Here is a 22,903-nt window from a genome sequence, read left to right as displayed (position 1 = left end):
TACTCCAGGAGATTGATGAAACCAGAGATTTGGGAGTGTTGATGGATAGGGAGTTGAAGTTTAGGGGACACATAGCAAAAGTGGCTAAATCAGCTCACTTGGTTATTGAAGAATACTTTGACGAGCAGAGACAAGCAAGTTATTGTCGATCTTTATCGAGCCGTGATAGGTCCCCATCTTGACTACTGTGCCTAGATCTGAGTGCCAGGGTTTCTTCTTGATGGAGAGAAGTAGAGAGGATCCAGAGGCAAGTGACCAAGATGATAGATGGTCTATGGAATGAACCTTACGAGAACAGGTTGAAGATCTGTGGGTTACAGAAATTGGTTGATAGGTGGAAAAGGGGTGATATGATTGAGACATTCAAATTACTGATGAAGGTTTTTACAAGATTAATTCAGAGGAAATTTTTCAGAACAGATCTGGTGGTGGGAAAACTAGGGGCCATCCATGGAAACTGAGCAAGAGTTTTAGAACTAGGTTTTTTACTTGGAGAGTGGTGAATGAGTGGAATAAGCTGCCTGAGTTTGTTGTGGGTGCCACGACTCAAAATGAGTTTAAAGCAAAGTATGATAGATACTGTCCGAATGCTGAATAGTTGTTCTTAACATTATGTTTAGGACCTCCCTCGATGAGTTTAAGGACTCCTTGGAGTTGCCCATAATAATGATAATATATTGCTAACTGATTCACTGCTCATATTCTCACCATCTTATCAGGCAATGCATTCCATGGTTTGACCACCTTCCATGAAAGAAACCAATCTTCACTTTTTCTGCTATGAGATCTGTATCAACTTCAATCTTAAATAAATATATATATATGTTAAAAATACCAAGCAATTTTAAACCAAGCAAAAAAAAAATTCCAACACCAGGAATATGTTAACCATTCTCATAATATATTCGCTATAAATCTTAAAGATAGCATACAACCCTGCCACATCCCTTTTTCACCTCAAACGCTTTTTCCAAAGACTGTTTTCCTGAAGCTTCTTGGGTGTCATACAGTTCTTATCAAGAGAATTAGATGTTCAGATATTCCTATTGATCCCATTACAATCCACAGTGGTGTACTTAAATTTTGCAAAAACGTTTGATAGACTCCCACACAACAAACTGTTAAATAAATTGAAACAGAGGGGATTGGATAACAGACTTCTGCATTGGATCAATGACTAGCTGTCAGATAGGTATCTGAAAGTTCTATATGAGGATACAGTATCCTGAAAGAGGAAGATCACTAGTGGTGTACCACAGGGTGTGTTTTGGGACCAATATTGTTTAATTTGTATATTAATGATATTGGGATGGGTTTGACTAGTGATAGCGATATGCAGCTGTTTGCAGATGATGCAAAACTGGGGAGAGCAATGCAGTCATGAAGATGTTATGGCCTTGGAGGACTTTAACAGATTACATGAATGGGCAGGTAAGTGGAACTATCAGTTCAATTTTGCAAAGTATAAGGTTTTGAAATTTGGTAAGCAATGATGGAATGCAAAGTATACACTTGGTGTGGAAACTTTAAAGAAGGTAGAGGAAATGAGAGATCTGGAAGTGGTGGTGGACACCGACCTGAAATTTAGGATCCACATTGCAAAAGTTGTGAAGATGTCACGTCAGATAATGGCAATGATGCAGAGGACCCTGACATGCAGAAATAAAGAAGTTTTGATGCCATTGTACAAGGCCTTGATCAGGCCTCATATGGATTATTGGTTGCAAGGTTTCCATGGTGACAAGGATATGTTGGAAAGTCCAGAGAAGATTCACAAAGGTTGTCAGTGGTCTTTAGAGTACAAGGACAGAGTAAGAGAATGTAAATTGCAAAGCCTCATGAATAGGAGTGAGAGGGAGAGATATTGAGACATAAGATAGTGAGGGGTTGTTATCAGGTTGATGTGGAAGACATTTTTCACAGAATGAGATGGGGAAGTAGAACAAGAAGCTATCCCTGGAAACTGCATAAAGAGGGTGTGAGCAGAGAAGTATAGAGCAGGTTCTTTGCATGAAGACTGGTTGAAATGCATTGCCTGAGTATGTTGAAGGTAGATATATATTGAATCATTTGAAGGCATGGTTGAATGAGTATTATGTGCAATAGTGTGCACCTCTCACAATGAGTCTGACTCCATGGAGATCAGATGTTAATAATATATAATCAATAAAACAGATGAATACTTCTGAAATTCTCTTGTTCTCTCTATAATCTCATGTTTGCTATGTGATCTCTAGTTGCTCTACCCCCCCCCCCCCCCAAAGCCTGCCTGTTCTTGTGACATCTCTATTCAAATACGGCTCCAACCTTTGTTGATCACTTTCAGCATAACTATCCCATCAATCTATCCCAAACTTAAAGATTTTACATTTAGCTGAATTAAACTAACACTGTCCTGCATTCATTTTCCTATCTGTCCAGCTTATACAAATCCTCTTGAAGGGCTAATGAGACATGGGATGTCTCGGCCTCATATCTGCACTATTACCAATAACCCTTCCCAGCTTCAAATCTGGAAACCACTGAATATCCTCTACAATTCACTGACAATGTCATTGATATAGAGGTTAAACAATGCAGGTCCCAGTACTAAGCCCAATGAGATCCCACTTTTAACTTTCTGCTTCCTTGATACTACTCACTCATACACAACTCCGATATCTATCAGACAGCCAATTTCCAATCCAGTTCACTAACCTAGCATTGAAACCCCTGTACCATAACTTAAATATCAGCTTATCAAGTGGAGCCCTGTCAAATACCTTTGTAACATCAAAAAAAAAAAAATGGCAACATATGCCTTTATTTTATCAACTGCTCCACTCTTGTTACTTTATTATAAAAGGCAATCATATTACTCAAACAAGAGCACCCCTTAAATTCATGTTGGCTCTCATAGATAACATTACCCTCATCTGCCTAATGTTGTATATTGGGTCTTCAACTTTTCGGACAGTGCATTAAAAATTTCAATGAAGCCCGCGGGCCACTAAGCTATACTGCAGTATTTAGAATTATAAGATGCTTTCCAGATTCACAAGGAACGCTGTGCATTTGATACTTTACATAAAATCCTATAAAAATAAACAAACTCAGCTTTGAGAGCATAGGTAGGAGTCGGGTTCATGATAAGTAAATACAATCAATACTTGAAAAAAGATAATATAATGAAGAAAACATTCATTTTTTACAATGTCAATGGGCAACTTGGCAATGTTTTTACTTGATCAGCTTGTCGATGTTGGAAGTCGCTATGTGCAGAATATTCTTGAGATGTTGGTCTGTAATCTGTGTTCTTGTCTTGGACTTCACATGCTTCATTCTGGAGAACTGCTCACATAAGTATGTGCTTCCTAACAAAGCGCACATCTTCAAAGCATTCTGACAAAGATTAGGGAATGCATCCTCAGAAATGTAGTCTGTAAAATGTAAGCAAGGGCACATTGCATAATTTTTCTCTCAAAGAATAGTTGATTTGGAGTTCAAGCAGCTCCATTTGTACTGAGCCTGGCATTTCAGTAGCATTGAAAATAAATCTAAAAGACTGTTGGTTATGAAAATCATTAAATCTCTCTTCAAACTCACTTCGCAATATGACTAATTTTGTAGCGTATTCATCAAGAGATGAACAGTTAGACTCAGTGAGAAGCTGAAAATCAGTTAAGTCTTTTTTTGCAAGTTGTGCTTCCCAAAGTTTGAGCTTGGCCACAAAAGCTTTGATGTGATCAAACAGTGTGCACCAGTTGATCTTTGGATTGTAGCCGCATATTTAGGTCATTCATATGTAATGAGATGTCTGTAACAAAAGCAAAGTCATCCACTTCGGATCATTAAATTCCACAATCAGCTTCCCCTTGGTTTGCATGAACTGCTGTATTTCGCTCCTTAAGTCAAAGACTCATTTAAGAACCTTCCCTCTGCTCAACCAACACACAGCACCATAATAAACCACCTCACCATGATCCGCTTCACACTCTTGGGTCAAAACTCTTGGCATTGATGATGATTCAATCCTCCTGCCCTAATAATGTTGATGATAGTCACAATAACTTTCATGACATTCTCAAATCCAATAGTTTTTGCACACAAATTCTCCTGGTGGATTAAACAGTGGTAATGGACAAAATCTTTTCCTTCTAGTTCCAGTTCTTTCCATAGCAGCGCAACAAACACTTCGTTCTTTCTCACCATAGAAGGGGCACCATCAGTTACCACACTCTCAAGGTTGGTTAAGCTGAGGTCGAAACGCTGGAGCATTTTCTTAGCGGCTTCAAGAATATCAGTGCCTTTCGTCCTTCCCTTCATAGGTACAAGAGCTAGCAGCTCTTCTGTCACAGTAAATTGTTGATCAATGCCACAGACAAAAGATAGCCAGTTGTGCTGTATCCTTCACATCTGTGCTCTCATCTAAAGCAAGTGAATATGACATAAATTCAGACGACCATTTTTTTAAAAGTTCCTTCAATGTCATTGGAGTTCTTCGACATGTCGTGCTACAGTTACCCCAGACAAAGTTGTTTTTTTAAACACTTCCTTATTATTTGGGCACAGAATATCCCCAGCAGCAATGAGACACTCTTTCACAAACTCTCCATCCAAAACAAGAAGGCTTTGATGTTTTAGCAATTTTTTTCAGCTATTACATAACATAACACATGCTTCGATCTCTTCCCCCTGCCTTTTAAATGTACTCTGCTGGCATTTTAAATCAATTTGGAGATGGTTCACTTTGTCCACACGAAGCCACCCTTGAAGGTGATCGAAACTGGAAGCATGCTTTGTCTCATAGTGGCGTTTTATATTGTATTCTTTTGATACTGGCCAGTGGTAGCGCTGCAACTTTCGAAATATACATACACACTGTAAGTACAATGTATACATGTTTGGATAAAATATCAAAATTATGGTAAAAATTTAAAAAAAAATTAAACACGAAACAATATTGTTTATTATCGATAAAATTATACAGTTTGGTATAATTGAAAATTATACCAAACTCTATATTTATACTAAAGTTATGATAATGGATTTTAAAAATAAAATCATTATCATAACCCCAACAATGCTCTAAAATAAAAACTATAACAATTGTTATGTCTTTAATTGTAATGTCCAAATATTTAAAGAGACAGAGTAAACACGATAAACACTCTACTACTGGTGCAAACTGCATATAAACAGTGGAACTGCGCAACGGACAGTGCTGTATTATGCTAATAGCTCGCATCTCACTATGACGTGCATATGCTTGAACGAGTAGCAATATTTTTTTTATACAAAATAAGAGAATTGTGTAGGATTGTTGATGATAAAATTAAATATTACAAGCAAATATAAATTAATATATTTATATATTGATAAAAATTGGGAGTGCTGCAGTTCCTATGCACGAGCCGCCTCCAATACTGACGCTGACTCATGACAAATTAAACACACTGGCTTATTGTCAATCAGCACAAAAAAGTACAAATTGGTTCACTTTTCATTAAAAACTGGACAAGAATCTTGATTTAAGATTTTTTACTCTCAGACACCATAGTGATGGAAGGTGAACCCAAAAAATTATTCAGAAATGGCTGTTACAATATGTCTTACTCATTTGATTTCAATATGTCTCACTCAATTTCAGTATGTTCACTCAATATGTCTCACACTAATGAAAAAAGTCTGGCAATATAAAACAACAATAGGCTATGGCTGACACGACGAACCTGCATGCGCTTATATATACGAATATCACACTGTTCACAACTGATTGTGGATGAGATCCTCTTGTATTTATATGAAAATAATGAAGTATCAAGAACCTTTGAGATGTATCTAGACAGCACACTCGACCGAACTACTGCTTCAGCCATCTGCCTGTGACGTTATTACTACTAGTACTTAAGTACCGCTTGGCACTGGTAGATGGCTGAAGAAGCATGTCGATTTAATATTTATTTTTATAGGATTTTATGTAAAGTATCAAATGCACAGCGTTCCTTGTGAATCTGGAAAGCATCTTACAATTCAAAATACTACAGTATAGCTTAGTGGCCCGTGGGCTTCATCGAAATTATTTTTTATTTAAATCACGTTTTAATGTTAAGTAGTTATTTTTTTTAAAGGCCAGCAGGCCATGGCAAAGAGCTCCGCAGGCCACAGGTGGCCCACGGGCCATGCGTTGAAGATCCCTGCTATATATGATCTCTGACTAATTTCTCCAAAATTTTAACTATTGATTAAATATAAACTAGTCTATAGTTTGACACTTCTGTTGTGTCGGAAAATGAGCTGACTCACTATTTGTAAGCCATCTTGTTTCCGACCCAACACACAGTGACGATCAGACCTAAAGATAAGGACATGCTTATGCCTCCAGAGACAGGGCTAAGAGAGTATTGTATACATGTTCATTCAAAAGTATATCAAACCGACTGAGATTGTTAATATTAAATAAACTTAGGAAATCTGTATTTAGAATTGTGGGCCAAGTACTGCGGACGTGTTTTGAAGAGCTCCTGATTCAGATAAGTTTTTACTAGGAATAATTAAGTATATATGTGTGATTGTTTGAGTAAGAGCGGCTGTAAACGTTGTACGCTACCGGTATTATTAGTGTGGGTTTTTTTTTCTTGTCTAAACTAAATTACGAAATCGTTATTATTAGACCTATAACCGGCAGAGAGAAAAAAAAAATGGCGGCGGCATTGTCATTCCATGATTTGAATGTAGATTTCAGTCGTTTCGTTAAGTGTGAGGTCTGTTATATGTATTCCTTCGATTACATAAATGATTTGTGGATGTTTAGTGCGGATGGAAGAAGGGTGTGTGCGAAGTGTGACCTGAACGAAGAACTAATGAATGCGAATATGAAATTGATGACAGAAAGTGCTAGTACCGATTGTATCGCGATTGCACGTTTGAAAGAAAAGGATAGTGAGCAGGAGAAGCGAAAAAATGTTAAAAAATCAGGAAAAAAGAAAAAGAGCGATTTGACAACCGTAACGGATGTTAAAAGGGACGAAAGTGAGGTGGAAAGAAACGAAATTGAGAGAACGAATGAAAGTAGAACTTGCGTAATGCAGAAATCGCAAGTAAAAAAAATCGAAAGAATAAATGATGGCGAAAGTTCGACGCATGTTGGACCGAAAGTACTGAAACAAAGAAAGATGAATGACAGTAAAAGTGAGAAGAATGATAGCGAAAGTTGGACGCATGTTAGTCCGAAAGTACGGAAACAAAGAAAGATAAATGAGAGTGAAAGTGAGAAGAATGATAGTGAAAGTTGGACGTATGTTAGACCGAAAGTACGGAAACAAAGAAGGATGAATGAGAGGGAATGTGAGAAGAGGGGGTCGAGAGTTAGAAAGTTAGAAAGATTTAATGATAGAGAGAATGTGTCGCGAGGTTCGGAAAGTGAATTAGATTGGATGAGGCAAGAAATGAAATGGATGCGGAATGAAATTAAGAGAATTCAGGTCAAAACTATTACAATAAATCATGATGGCATGAAAGAGTTAACGAAAGATGAGCGAGTGGCGTTGTATGGCGACTCCATTATTAAAGGTGTGCTAGAGGATAAAATGCACAAGGTATGTTTTCCAGGTGGTAAAATAAGTAGAGTGATTGAGGCATTGGATATGAGGCGGGAGCGAGCAAAAGAGTTAATTGTATTAATTGGTACAAATGATTTGAGAGAGAACAAAGAGCATGTCAAAATGAATGTCAAGAGACTGCTTGGAAAGATAAAAGAGAATAGTGTGACAGGAAGGGTGGTCAGTGTGTTGCCTAGGTATGATTGTGGTGAAATGAGGCGGAGAGCAAGGATTATGAATGGTATTCTGGCTGAAATGTGTGAGGAGATGGGAGTACAGTTTGTTAATGTGTGGAATGAGTTTGAGGGACGAAGTGAGCTGTATGGGAGTGATGGACTGCATTTGAGTGGTTATGGTGTGAGTCGCTTGGAGAGACTGCTGCTGGAAGGTAGAGAAGTGAATAGAGAAAATGAATCAGATCGAGAGGGGAGTGATGTGGAAGAGCAGGAGAGTAAGACGGGAGAGATTGAAGAAGTGGAAATCAATGGAGAGGTGAGTGGTATGAGTATAGAAAATGAGAGAATGGGTGTGCAAGAGGAGCAGGGAAACGGGGAGGCCCAGGGTGGACAGGGATACACAGCGTGAGAAAGGTGGATGCTCCAAGAGGAGGTGAGAGCATGTGTAGGCAGGAAAGTAATGGGATGACCAGGGATCAAGAGGAAACAGATGTTGTTGCAAAGGGTTCTAAAATGAAGAAGCAGAAAGAGAAATGGCCCCAGTCCAGCATGGAGAGAGCACATCGAGTGAATGGTATCAGTGGAACTAGCTGTAGATCCAGAAATGAGTTGTTGTGTTTATATACCAATGCTAGAAGCATAAGAAACAAGGCGGATGAAATGGTTGCACTAATTGCGTCTGTGCACCCAGAGATTGTCGGAATAAGTGAGACATGGTTAGATGAGGACGACATCCTGACAGGAATAGAGATGGAAAGGTATGATGTGTTTCGTGAGGATAGAAGGGATAAAAAGGGAGGGGGAGTGCTATTGATGATAGAGAAAGAGTTATGTCCATACAAGGTAGAGATGCAAGAGGGAAATAGGGCCAGTGGTTTTGAGGCAGTATGGTGTGAGATAGAGGTGAATAAAATCAAATACTTGGTGGGATGTTGTTATAGACCTGGTAATGTGGATGGTGGTGATAGTGAAATGTATAGTCAAATAAGCCAAGCAAATAAGAAAAGAGTGATCATTATGGGTGATTTTAATTATGGCAATATAGACTGGAATGAAGAGATAGCGACTGGAAGTAAAGAAAATGAGTTTCTTGAGTTTTTGAGGGATAACTACCTCAGACAGTATGTAACAGAGGGCACACGAGGATTAAGGGTCTTGGATTTGGTCATCTCATCGGAGGATGTAATTATAAATGAGGTGTCAAATCATCCACCAATTGGTGAAAGTGACCATGAGGTGATTACCTGGGTGGTTGCCAGCAGTGCAAGGACCCCTGTAAAAAAAGGGTATATGTGGAACTACAAGGGGGGTGATTATGAAGAGCTCAGGAGACAGCTTGCAGATGTAGCATGGAATGAGGAGTTAGCTGGAAAAGAGATCAATGCAGCTTGGGGGATTTTCAAAAACTATTTAGTAGATGCAATGTCTAAATGTATACCATGGGTGAGAAGGTTAAATAAGGTAGGTGTGAGATGGATGAATAAAGAGATTAAGCATGCAATACAGAAAAAAAAGGCATTGTGGAGACAGCATAAGAGAAGTGGAAGTAACCAATTTCATGAGGTCTACAAAGACCAGGCAAGGAGGGTGACTTGGTTGGTGAGAGTAGCTAAAGAGAGGTATGAACAGCAGTTAGCTAATGAAGCCAAAAAGAATCCTAGGGAGTTCTTTCGATATGTAGCCAGCAAAAGAAAGAATGATTATGGAAGGATGACATTGATTGGAGGAAATGGTATAAAGACAGCTGTTGCAGAATGTGTTGTGGAGATACTTAATGAGCAATTCATAAAGATCTTTCAATCTTGTGAATGTGACTTCATGGAGAGATTAAGAGCAGTTGATGATGGGGAGGAGAGACTGACTGTAAGTGAGCAAGAGGTGTTTGGGGAGTTGAGTAAACTAGATGTAAATAAGGCTGTGGGACTTGATAATATATCACCACGTATTCTGAAGGAGTGTGCTAGAGAGTTGACACCTGCCTTGACATATTTTTTTAATACGAGTCTTGCACTTGGTCAAGTTCCTAAAGAGTGGAAGGAGGGCAAGATTGTGCCACTTCATAAAGGAGGTGATCGAACTCAAGCATCAAACTATAGGCCTATCTGTGTGTCAGGTGTTGTGGTTAAGTTGTTGGAGAAGCTTGTGAGAACTAGGATCCAGAGTTGGGTTGACAACAATGGTATAATTTTTGATGGACAGCATGGATTTGCTAAAGGGAGGTCATGTTTTAGTAATCTACTTACTTATTACAATAAAGTGACTGCTTCCTTGGACAGAGGAGAAGGATACACAGTAATATACTTGGATTTCGCAAAAGCTTTTGATAGAGTACCTCATGATAAGTTGACAGTCAAACTAGAGCAGATGGGGTTGGATATTAGATTAGTGCATTGGATTGGAGACTGGCTATCTGATAGGTATCAACAAGTTGTGTATGGGGGTGCAATATCCAGGAAAAGGAAAGTCACTAGTGGAGTGCCTCAGGGGTCTGTTTTAGGGCCATTACTATTTAACTTATATATTAATGATATTGGTGAAGATTTGGATGGAGATATTCAGTTGTTTGCAGATGATGCAAAGTTGGGACGAACCATAAAGAGTAGTGAAGATGTTGTGGCCTTGCAAGAAGACTTGAATAAATTGAGTGATTGGGCAAGCAAATGGGGATGCGAGTTCAATGTTGCAAAATGTAAGGTTTTAAAATTTGGAAAACAAAGATGGGATGCAGAATTTATGCTTGGTGAGAATATATTGTTGGAAGTAGAGGAAATAAGAGATCTGGGGGTGATAGTGGATAAGGATCTAAAATTTAGGGGACACATTGCCAAAATTGTGAAGACAACACAAAGACTTCTGGGAATGATGCGGAGGACACTGACATGTAGAAGTAGGGAGATACTTGTTCCAATGTATAAGGCTTTGATTAGGCCGCACTTGGACTATTGTGCCCAGATTTGGTCACCGGGTTTTCAGAAGGATGAAGAGATGTTGGAAAGGGTCCAAAGGCGAATGACTAAGGTAGTTTCTGACCTCTGGAATGTTGAGTATGAGGAAAGATTGAAAAGATGTAATTTGCAGAGTCTCGTGGAGAGAAGGAAGAGGGGAGATATGATAGAGACCTACAAGTTGGTAAGGGGTTGTTATAGGATCAATGGTGGAGAAGTTCTACAGAGAATAGTGGGAGATCAGGGGAGAACCAGAGGTCATCCCTGGAAACTGTATAAGGAGGGTGTGAGTAAGGGAGTGAGAGGCAGGTTTTTTTCGTGCAGAGTTGTGAGTGATTGGAATGCCCTGCCTGAGAGCGTGGTGTCTGCAAGTAGTTTGAATGTGTTTAAGACACGGTATGATGAGATGTGTGTGTAAGATAAAAGGACCTCCTAGATGAGTCTTTGACTCCATGAGGTCTTGTTTTAATAATAATAATAATAATAATAATAATTGATAATGTCTGTGTAAAATAAGCAAGGGAAATTGTGTCTCAGGACACAAGTTGTTATTATTAAATGTGCTTAAGAGATATATGTATTAGAACCATGCCAAAACAGTTTGGAGTTGCGGTGACCAATCGACCGTGGCTAAGAATATGACGTAGTCACCGAGAGAGGGTGCTCGCATTTGTAATATAAGGCACGGCACAAGACTCAAAGGTTCTCTCTCGTTGTCTGTTCCTGTGTTCCCGTCCAATCCTGGATAGCTACGGAAGCTTGTCGCCAGTACCCAGCAACAATCGCCAGGTTGCTGTTGTGCCAAGTCGAATAAAGCCACCAAAGGAATAAAGTCAGAATTCCAGTAAAGAGCCGTTGGTAAGCTATGCCAATGTGAAGTCAGCGAAGGGCAGCCTTTGAAGATAGTGGAAGTAAGTTGCTGATGCCACAGAAACACGTGGTGAGAAAATACAGAAGTCTTGCATATTGGAAGTGAAAGCATGGAGGGAAGTCATGGAAACCCCATGAAAAGAACAAGATGGTAATGTACAATTTTTCATACTCATTATAGAATTGTAATCTTAAAAGGAATAGGAGCCAAGGATTTAAGGAGCTCCACACATTAACTTACCCATAGTGCCTAAAAGACTGCTTGGACTGATCTGTTTGTGTCAAATAAGCTGGTGCCACTCTAAGCTTGTGCTGAGAAAGGAACCTAACCTCTGCACTGTTTGTCAGGAAGAAGCTATATGATAATGTTAGATATTAGCCTGAATTTTAATTAAGTTGTGAGGGGATAGAGCTTGAGCACAAATTAGAATATTTTTCCATGTTAAAATACAAGATGGAATGCATCTGATATACTTGGTATAAAGATTGTATATAATTGTGCTTAGAAATGAGCACTGAGTAACCCTGTATGGAATAATCCAGTCTGAACATAATAATATAACAGAGATATAGGATTGTTTCATTTAAACATAATTGAAATTTTGGATCTCTTAACCCTTTCTGCCCTAGTGATTCCAATTGGAATCACTAACTTTCTTGGTATTCATAGCCCATATTACGTGGCAAATGATTCCAATTCTGAAAAAATGAATCATTTCATTTTCAATGATTCATTGAAAATGAAATTTCCATGAATCATTGAAAAAAAAACATTTTCATTTTCTGAAAAATGAAAATGTATTTTTCAGAAAAATACTTTATATCCTTGCATTTTTTAGACCTAAAGACAAAATAAACAGAAAGAAAAATTTTTTTCACTTGTAAAAAAAAAATTCAGGTCAGAAAGGGTTAACCTAAAGAGGTGGGAGGGGGGGGGGTTCAGACTCTCTAGCATTGAAACTATTACTTAAAGTGTATCGATGCAAGTGTTTATAATAAAATGTATTTCTTTATGTCAAAGTTCATGAGTCTGTTGTTTCTGAGATTGAATTACCACTTATAAAACTTTCAGACCTGTATGAGTGAAGGGGGAAGCAATTTATGTAAGAAAGAAAAGGGGAGAGCCACGACTGCACATCACATGATCCCTTTGTTGTTTAGCGTTATTTATTTGAGTATCAGAATTTAGTTGCTGGATGGCGCAGTCGTTCTAAATAAAATATAAATTTGTCAGCAATGAAATAACTGATATGCATGAGAGATAATACATATAGAATAAAATAACATAAGAATAAAAGTAAAGGTGACGAGGCGCAGACGTAACAGTTAGTGAATAAGGCTGTGGGAATGGATGACATATCACCATGTGTGCTTAAGGAATATGTACCACAGTTGGTTATGCCCTTGACCTGATTATTTAATGAAAGTCTTGCAGTGGTTAGGGTTCCTAAGGAGTGAAAGAGGGCAAAATAGTATGACTCCACAAGCATGGTTCTAAGACAAGTCTCCAACTGTAGGCCAGTCCTGTATAACTGCAGTTGTGGTCAAGGTGTTGGAGAGATTGATAAGGAATAGAATACAGAATTGGGTTGATGGACATGGCATCCTTTACGAAAGTCAGCATGGATTGGTAAAGTAATTTACCAATCCTGTTTCAGTAATTTACTTGCATTTTATGATAAGGTCACAAAGTGTATTAGATAAGGGAGAATCACATACAGTGATATTCTTAGACTTTGCAAAAGCATTTGATAGATTACCACATGATAAATTGGTGTACAAGCTTTAGAGGATGGGAATAGACAATATATTGGTTAAATGGATCAGAGATTGGCTCTCTGAATGATACCAGCAAGTTGTGTATGATGGAGCAGTGTCTCAAAAAAAGAAGTGTAACCAATGGCATGCCCCAGGGTTCTGTTCTTGGGCCCCTGTTGTTTAACTTGTTTGTAAACGATATGCCATGTGGACTTACTAGGGATCTTCAGTTATTTGCTGATGATGCAAAGTTGGGAAGAATTACAAGTAGCACTGCTGATGCTGAATCCCTTCAGGAAGATTTGAATAGACGTTTTACTTGGACAAAAGAGTGGGGTTGTAGTTTTAATATCAATAAGTGCAAGGTGCTACATTTTGGAGTGCAGAAATATATGGCTGTGTACTATATTGATGGTGCTGTACTGCAGGAAGTGGATGAGATTAGAGATTTGGAGGTGATGGTTGACAGTAGAATGAAGTTTATAGGCATATTGCTAGGGTTGCAAAGGTTGCACATCGTAGTGCTGCTATGATAAGAAGTACTCTAATATGCAAGGATAAGTGGTAATGCCACTGTATAAGGCACTGGTCAGACCACACTTGGCCTATTGTGCTCAGATCTGGTCACCTGGTTTTCAATGTGATGTGAAGACATTGGAGATGGTCCAGAGATGAGTAACTAAGACAATATCAGGAGTTGAAATGCTAGCTATGGAGAGAGATATTCCTGGAATTTATGTAAAAGTATGGTGAAGGGTGTGAGGAATAGATTTTTTACATGGAGAATTGTCAGTGAATGGAATACATTACCAGAATGTGTTGTTAATGCAAGGAGTGTTCTATATGATAAATATATTGTCAGTTGAATGAACTTCCCACGATGAGTCTGTCCACTCCATGGAGGGTGTAATAATAATTTAAATGCAAACCATCACTCTCAAAATACTCTTTCCTTTTATCAAACTCATCCCAGACATTCATAAAATGAATATTCAGTTTAATTTCTTTGCAAAAGCTTCTACACAATATTGACATCATTCCATTTACTATAATTGCTCTTCTATTTAATTCATCACTGTCAAATCTTGGTAGCACACTCATGATCTTTCCATTCATTATTATCATTAAGTACTTCAAATCCTGTCTCACAGAAAATCTTTCACTACCTAGATCATTCGTCCCCGCAACTTCAATAAATCTCATTCGCTCTATTCCTCTGCAATTTCACAGCTTCAATTATGAGGGTGGTCTGAAAAGTTCTCGGCCTAAATGATAGAACAGATAGAATTCAGAGGGAGTCAAATCTGGGGAATAGGGTGGATGTTTCGACAATTCATAGTGCAGATCCCTTAATTTTCCCATTGCTAAAAGCACCTTTGTGGGCAGGTGCATTGTCCTGATATGAGATTATTTTTTTTCTTCTGCAAACTGGGTCTTTTCTCATGAATTTTTTTGTCCAGTCTGGTTAAAAGATTGGAATAATATTCCCTAGTTATTATTGTTTTACTCTTTTCAAGATAATTAATAAACAAAATGCCTTTAGCATTCCAAAACACTGATGCCATGCCTTTTCCTGCTGATAGAACTGACCGTCTTCTTTGGCATTGAACAACCAGCTTCTGTCCACTGTTTTGACTGCTGTTTGGATTCTGGTGTGTTATGGTGAATCCAAGTCTCATCCGTAGTAATATATCAATGCAGAAAAATCAGTTTTATTCTTCTTAAAATGCTCCACATACTGTTCAGAGATTTTCATGCGAGTGCATTTGTTGATCTGCTGTGAGCAAGCGCAGCACCCATCTTGCACAAATCTTTTTCATATACAATTCTTCATTCAAAATATATCCTACAAGTTGTTCTTTTGAAATGCCTATAATCTCAGCAATTTCATGCACTTTGACTTGCTGGTCATCCAATATCATATCGGGCACTTGATCAATGATTTCTGGTGATACACTTTTTTGGACATCTTTCACGTGGATCATCTTCAAGGCTGGTACGGCCAAGTTTAAACTTGGCAGCCCATTTCTTAATTGTCGAAAATGCAGGAGAAGAGTGCCCATAAAATTTTATGAACTTCGAATGAATTTCTTTTGGCGTTAAACCTTCTTTTACAAAGAATTTTATAACTGCACGATACTCATTTTTATCCATTTCAAGAGATAGAGACAACAATTTTGCTTCAGACAGCTGTAGAAGCGAACCACTTGATAGAATGACTTGCAATTTCACATGGGTGCTTATGACAGATGTACCAACATCTGTCATTTTTTTCTTTTTTTTTCCTACAGATATAGAAAAAAATATCTTGCCAATAGTGTTGCCATCTATGGTGGAGGCCAAGAATGTTTCAGACTACCCTTGTATATCCTTAATCTTTGATCCTGGATGACATGCTTTACTTACTCTACCATCTTTCACACCCTTAATCATAGAATCCCCATACAGCACAATATCTTTTTTGCTCCTTTTTAACTTGACATCCCTTACCTGATGCTTGTTTTTGTCCCTGATCTTCTCTCACATTCTTTTGTATATTGCTCAGTCATCTCTGTATGTGTTTCTGCACTTTTTATTCCATGCACACACTCCCTTAATCTGTCATTCTCATTCCTTGTCATTCTTAATCCCCCCCCCCATACTTTCTATTTCATAAAAAAGATTAGAATGTATTGGAATGCTGCAAGATAGACTATACGAATTGGTCAGATCAAAATTATAAAATATATTACAGTCATTTAAAAATGTCAGTTCCTTTGTCTCAAGAAAACCTGTACAGCATCATTTATTCCACACGCTTCTATTAGTTACACTGGGGTATGGTTGTATAAAAAAGCCACGTTTCCTATGAGACTGATGGCACATAACTGTGAAGTCTTGATGATCACTTGAACTTGAAACATATCACCATATAACACTAAAACTTTTGTTGTTTATACAAGTCAAGTAAAACAGGCAAAACAGTTGACAGATTAGAAGATGCAAAATGGACTGTATAATCTTATGTTTCTATCTTGACATCAGATCCAAGAGATGATACCATAGACACACACAGGATGATAAAGATGTTAAGTAATCTGGATTGGTCACTAGTAACTACAGAAGAAATGGTTGACTGATGACTTTTTGTCATCACTACCCAAGATTTTGATTCGCAGGTGAGAATTAACTGAAGGATCAGAAAATGAAAGGAACAATATACTGGTATGCACACATTTACCTGACAATTGGCCTTCTTCAACCAGGTCAAGCCTGCTTAAAAGTTGATTTAGATGACCACACTCATTAGGCAAGTCTGACTCCTTATCCTTTAAGGATTATTATTATGGGTATCTCCATGGAGTCAATAGACTCATCGCGGGAGACCCAAACTAGCAAAACAATATCTGTCATATCTCTTCTGAATTCATTTACAGACGAGATTTACATAAGGCAATTTAAATTGCCTTATATTTACTAGAAATGACAAACCTGAAATAATCTGTGTTGGAGTAATTACCAAATTACCCCTTCCCTCACTAGACTGGTACTCAATTACTAATTAATCTTTACTGGTTATATAAAAATGTCTCAATTTCATTTCATATTCAAAAATTTCAAATCAATTTCAAAAAAAGAGTACTATTTGATTAAGAGTTGTATACTCACTACAGTTTGATATTTAGGATCACAATCAGGTTTATCTTGGATACCTGCCCAATCTGTAACATTGGTCACACCACAGCAGTCAAACTAGAAGAAAAAAAAAGTTTAAGCTAAATGAGATTTCAAATACTGCATAATCAAGTAAAATTAAATTGTCATTGTAAAACGATAGTTCAATGTGTAGATATCATTATCTGAATATTTGCATAGCCTTGAGACTTATTGTAGGAGGACCAGGCTAACATTTATTTACACAGTTTCTGTCCATCTCAGTTGACATGAGTGATCTGAAAAAAACTTTCAGAAGGCATCAAAGCAAAGAAAGGTTACTGTCAAGAAGGATGTGGAGTTATAAGTTGGGTAATTTTACAACTCAGTCAATTAAATGGAATGAAATGTGGAGGAAAACAGGTTGTCAGAGCATAGTTTGCTTACAATATCTCAGCAAACAATGCACAACTCTATACAGAGAGAATAAATAGAGTTAACTGGATAGGCAATGAAATCAGGTAAGCAATACGTGAAAGCTATGAAGGAAATAAGGCGTTTCTAGTAATCAGATACATGAGGAATACAAATGAATGTTAGCAAACCGATATGCATGGTAAAGAGTACAAATGTTTTCAAATATAACAAAACAAGAGATTGGACAGTCAGGACAAAGAAAATTCTTTTATTATGTTGCATGCAAGAGGAAGAATTTAGCACTGGTGGATGGCTATGGTATCAGAGTGACCATGGCACAGGTCAGTGAAATTATTTAATGATAACTCTTATTAGCATATATACTAGTATTAATGTTATGCAACATGTAAGGATGGTCTGAAAAGTTCTCGGCCTCAACCATAGATGGCAACACTGTCAGCAAGTTTGTTTTCTTTTAAGTTGGTACATCTGTCACAAGCATCCATGTGAAATTGCAAGTCACTATCAAGTAGTTTCTTTTATACAGCTGTCTGAAGCAAAAGTGTTGTCTGTATCCCTTGAAATGGATAAAATTGAATATAGTGCAGTTGTTCAGCACCAAAGAAGACAACGTCAGTTCCATCAGCAGGAAAGTCATGGCATCAGTGTTTTAGGATGCTAAAGGCATTTTGTTTATTAATTATCTTGAAAAGGTAAAACAATAACTAGGGAATATTATTCTGATCTTTTAACCAGACTAGATGAAAAAATGTGTGAGAAAAGACCCAGTTTGCAGAATAAAAAAAAAACATCTTTCATCAGGAAAACGCACCTGCCCACAAAGGTGTTTTGGCAATGTAAAAATTAAGGGATCTGCATTATGAATTGCTGGAATATCCACCCTATTCCCCAGATTTGGCTTCCTCTGACTTCTATCTCTTCTCAAAACTAAAACTCTTCCTCGCTGGTCGGCATTTTTTTCGAATCAAGAGGTGATTGCAGCTGTAGAGGGAGGGTATTGTGCAGATCTTACTGAGAACCACTACAGGGCCAGGATAATGGTGCTGGAGTATTGTTGGAATAAATGTATTAGTCTTAAGGGAGATTATGTTGAAAAATAAAAATAATTTTAAAATTATAAATTCGCTTTTTCATTGTTAGGCTGAGAACATTTCATGCCACCCTCGTAGATGTTGGCTAATGGGAGGCTAATTCTAAAGGAACTAGAAATAAAAGAATCAGGTGTTAAGTGGAGTAGATATTAATAACAATGCAGGAATAAATGAAATCACATTTTTAAGGCATGAGCAAGAGTTGGTTGTGCCTTTGACCTGGTTGTTTATGTAATAAAACTGGGAAGTCCTTAAGTAATGGAGAGAAAGCAAAATAGCAAGGAAAAAATGGTGATAGAGCTTCCAATTATAGACCAATATATATATATTTGCAGTTACGTTATTAGGAAGATTGGTTAAGAATAGAACACACAAATAGGTTGATGTTGATAGACATCAGTGTTGCCAATTTAGCTCTTTTGGAGCTAGATCTTTCTCTTTTTTTTCTTCCCTAGCTCCAAAAATTTTAATCTAGCACCTAGCTCCAAATCTAGCTCCTTCAGAACTAGTTTCAGCTCTTTTTAGTTGTTTTTATAACTTACTGTTAAAGAAATTGTTTTAAAAGTTTTCCAGATGTTCGCATTTGATAAGGAATTGTATTGTATGTTTGGTGCAAGCATTGTACGTTTCAAACTCATGATAACATCAGTCAGTCACGTGGCCCAACAGTCTGCCATTTTTTTGCCTTAAAGTTGATAGCACTGCTACAAGTTAGTCTTTGCACAGTGTTCTGGTTGGTAATTATGATAGCGAGTGGAAAGGTTTCAAAGACTGATCATAATTTGTTGCAGTAAAGAGTTGTTTACCCTTCTTCAAAAATGAAGAAAGAGAAAAATAAAGCTTACAAGCAAAAATTTAGAAGGGAGTAGTTGCAAATGGGAATGTTTAGTAAATGGTTGGGTGAAGTTCCTGGTGACGCTACAAAAGTACGCTGCAAGTTTTGCAGATGTGATATAGCTGCTAAATATTGTCAGCTTGTAAAGCATAGTGAAACTAAGAAACATCTTTGCTGCAGTTCCATATAAGGCTGTTCCTATTACAAATATGCTTGTGAAAAAGTCTGAGACCGCAAACTTTGAAGGTAGGTTAGCATTATTTCTTTGTTGTCACTCATCATTCAACAGTTGCAATCATCATAGATCTTTGTAAAAATATCATTCCAGACAGTCAAATTATGCCAAAGGTAAAAATGTACTGAACTAAGTGCTCTGCAATTGTAAAGCATATTCTAAGTGAGCGTTTTGAAGAAGATCTAATTGTGGACATTGGATATGAAAATTTCAGCTTGCTAATACATGAATCGAATGATATCACAGTGAATAAAATTTTAGGAATGGCCATCATTTATTATAGCAAGAAATTCAACAAAATTATGCATACATTTCTGAGCATGGTGGTTCTAGAAAAGTGTGATGCTAGTGGTATTGTGGCTGCACTGAAAAAAAAAAGAGAGCTCTTGACCAAAAAAACTGGACATTAAAATTCTCATTGCAATTGGCACAGACAACGGCAGTGTTATGGTTGGTGTCAATAATGGCATTTATGAACAACTGAAGGCATATATTCCCTCCTTAATTTTAATTAGATGTATATGCCATTCATTACAATTGGCAATATCTCACACTTGTGCAGAGTCTCTCCCAAGAAAATTAGAATTTTTAGTTGCTGAAACATAAGTGGTTTTCACATTCTTCAAGACAAGCAGCATACAAAGAGATGTATCAAACTATCAATGAAAATGATGCTCCTTTGAAAATTGTAACAATTGTACAAGGTTGCTCTCCATGCAGTAGACAGAATTCTCAGCCAGTGGTTGAGAATTAAAAACTCACTTTGAAGTCATGAATGTGACTGAGAAATGTTAAGAAGCTCAAATTTTGTGGGAGATGTACAAAGATGAAAGGAATCTGTTGTACCTTTTTTTTTTTTGCATCCTGTTCTAGTTCAAGTTCAGAAAGTTAACAAAATTTTAAAATCTAACAGTGTGGATAAGATGAGATTATTTGAAGACCTTTCTCATTTGATTCGATCTATTGCGTTCTAAGATCTATTCGATCTAATATGTTAGTGCTACCATTATCCACAGTCGACCCTCTAGAGTCAGAGATTGATGACTATTTGGATCCCAATCCAAATCTTGGTTACGGATTTGAAAGAAAAATTTCAGAGTTGATGATACAACAGAAAATAATGCAAAATGATGAGCAAAATCTTAGAAGTAGAGCAAGACAGTTTCTTCTTGGTCTCTTCAAACAGCTTAAGCAAAGATTACCTGAAAACTTGAATATTTTAAGAATGATATCTTCTTTTTCTGTTGACAATTATTATTATTATTATTATTATTATTATTATTATTATTATTAAACAAGACCTCATGGAGTCAAAGACTCATCTAGGAGGTCCTTTTATCTCACACACATCTCATCATACCAGGTCTTAAACACATTCAAACTCCTTGCAGACACCACACTCTCAGGCAAGGCATTCCAATCATTCACAACTCTGCACGAAAAAAACCTGCCTCTCACTCCCCTACTCACACCCTCTTTATACAGTTTCCAGGGATGACCTCTGGTTCTCCCCTGATCTCCCACTATTCGCTGTAGAACTTCTCCACCATTGATCCTATAGCAACCCCTTACCAACTTGTAGGTCTCTATCATATCTCCCCTCTTCCTTCTCTCCACTAGTCTCTGCAAATTACATCTTTTCAATCTTTCCTCATACTCGACATTCCAGAGGTCAGAAACTACCTTAGTCAGTCGCCTTTGGACCCTTTCCAACATCTCCTCATCCTTCTGAAAACCAGGTGACCAAATCTGGGCACAATAGTCCATGTGTGGCCTAATCAAAGCCTTATACAATGGAACAAGAATCTCCCTACTTCTACACGTCAGTGTCCTCCTCATCATTCCCAGAAGTCTTTGTGTTGTCTTCACAATTTTGGCGATGTGACCCCTAAATTTTAGATCCTTATCCACTATCACTCCCAGATCTCTTATTTCCTCTACTTCCAACAATATATTCTTACCAAGCATAAATTCTGCATCCCATCTTTGTTTTCCAAATTTTAAAACCTTACATTTTGCAACATTGAACTCACACCCCCATTTGCTTGCCCAATCACTCAATTTATTCAAGTCTTCTTGCAAGGCCACAACATCTTCACTACTCTTTATGGTTCTTCCCAACTTTGCATCATCTGCAAACAACTGAATATCTCCATCCAAATCTTCGCCAATATCATTAATATACAAGTTAAATAGTAATGGCCCTAAAACAGATCCCTGAGGCACTCCACTAGTGACTTTCCTTTTCCTGGATATTGCACCCCCATACACAACTTGTTGATACCTATCAGATAGCCAGTCTCCAATCCAATGCACTAATCTAATATCCAACCCCATCTGCTCTAGTTTGACTGTCAACTTATCATGAGGCACTCTATCAAAAGCTTTTGCGAAATCCAAGTATATTACTGTGTATCCTTCTCCTCTGTCCAAGGAAGCAGTCACTTTATTGTAATAAGTAAGTAGATTACTAAAACACGACCTCCCTTTAGCAAATCCATGCTGTCCATCAAAGATTATACCATTGTTGTCAACCCAACTCTGGATTCTAGCTCTCACAAGCTTCTCCAACAACTTAACCACAACACCCGACACACAGATAGGCCTATAGTTTGATGCTTGAGTTCGATCACCTCCTTTATGAAGTGGCACAATCTTGCCCTCCTTCCACTCTTTAGGGACTTGACCAAGTGCAAGACTCGTATTAAAAAAATATGTCAAGGCAGGTGTCAACTCTCTGGCACATTCCTTCAGAATACGTGGTGATATATTATCAAGTCCCACAGCCTTATTTACATCTAGTTTACTCAACTCCCCAAACACCTCTTGCTCACTTACAGTCAGTCTCTCCTCCCCATCATCAACTGCTCTTAATCTCTCCATGAAGTCACATTCACAAGATTGAAAGATCTTTATGAACTGCTCATTAAGTATCTCCACCACACATTCTGCAACAGCTGTCTTTATACCATTTCCTCCAATCAATGTCATCCTTCCATAATCATTCTTTCTTTTGCTGGCTACATATCGAAAGAACTCCCTAGGATTCTTTTTAGCTTCATTAGCTAACTGCTGTTCATACCTCTCTTTAGCTACTCTCACCAACCAAGTCACTCTCCTTGCCTGGTCTTTGTAGAACTCATGAAATTGGTTACTTCCACTTCTCTTATGCTGCCTCCACAATGCCCTTTTTCTCTGTATTGCATGCTTAATCTCTTTATTCATCCATCTCACACCTAACTTATTTAACCTTCTCACCCGTGGTATACATTTAGACATTGCATCCACTAAATATTTTTTGAAAATCCCCCAAGCTGCATTGATCTCTTTTCCAGCTAACTC

General features: G+C 37.7%; 1 protein-coding gene across 1 annotated transcript in view; it reads right to left on the bottom strand.

Moving 5' to 3' along the window:
• LOC150093142 (CD63 antigen-like) overlaps positions 1 to 22,903 on the bottom strand; it is a 119,822-nt gene that overhangs the window by 29,149 nt on the left and 67,770 nt on the right. Inside the window, exon 5 of the mRNA XM_090413540.1 lies at positions 16,978 to 17,061. Within this exon, the coding sequence (XP_090269666.1) occupies positions 16,978 to 17,061 (84 nt within the window). The remainder of the gene's footprint in view (positions 1 to 16,977; positions 17,062 to 22,903) is intronic.

The sequence above is a fragment of the Typopeltis vanoorti genome, chromosome 24 (assembly GCF_054136105.1).
Source record: "Typopeltis vanoorti isolate ZY-2024b chromosome 24, IOZ_Tvanoo_1.0, whole genome shotgun sequence".
Taxonomy (NCBI): Eukaryota; Metazoa; Arthropoda; class Arachnida; order Uropygi; family Thelyphonidae; genus Typopeltis; species Typopeltis vanoorti.
This window is presented reverse-complemented; position numbering and strand designations above follow the sequence as displayed.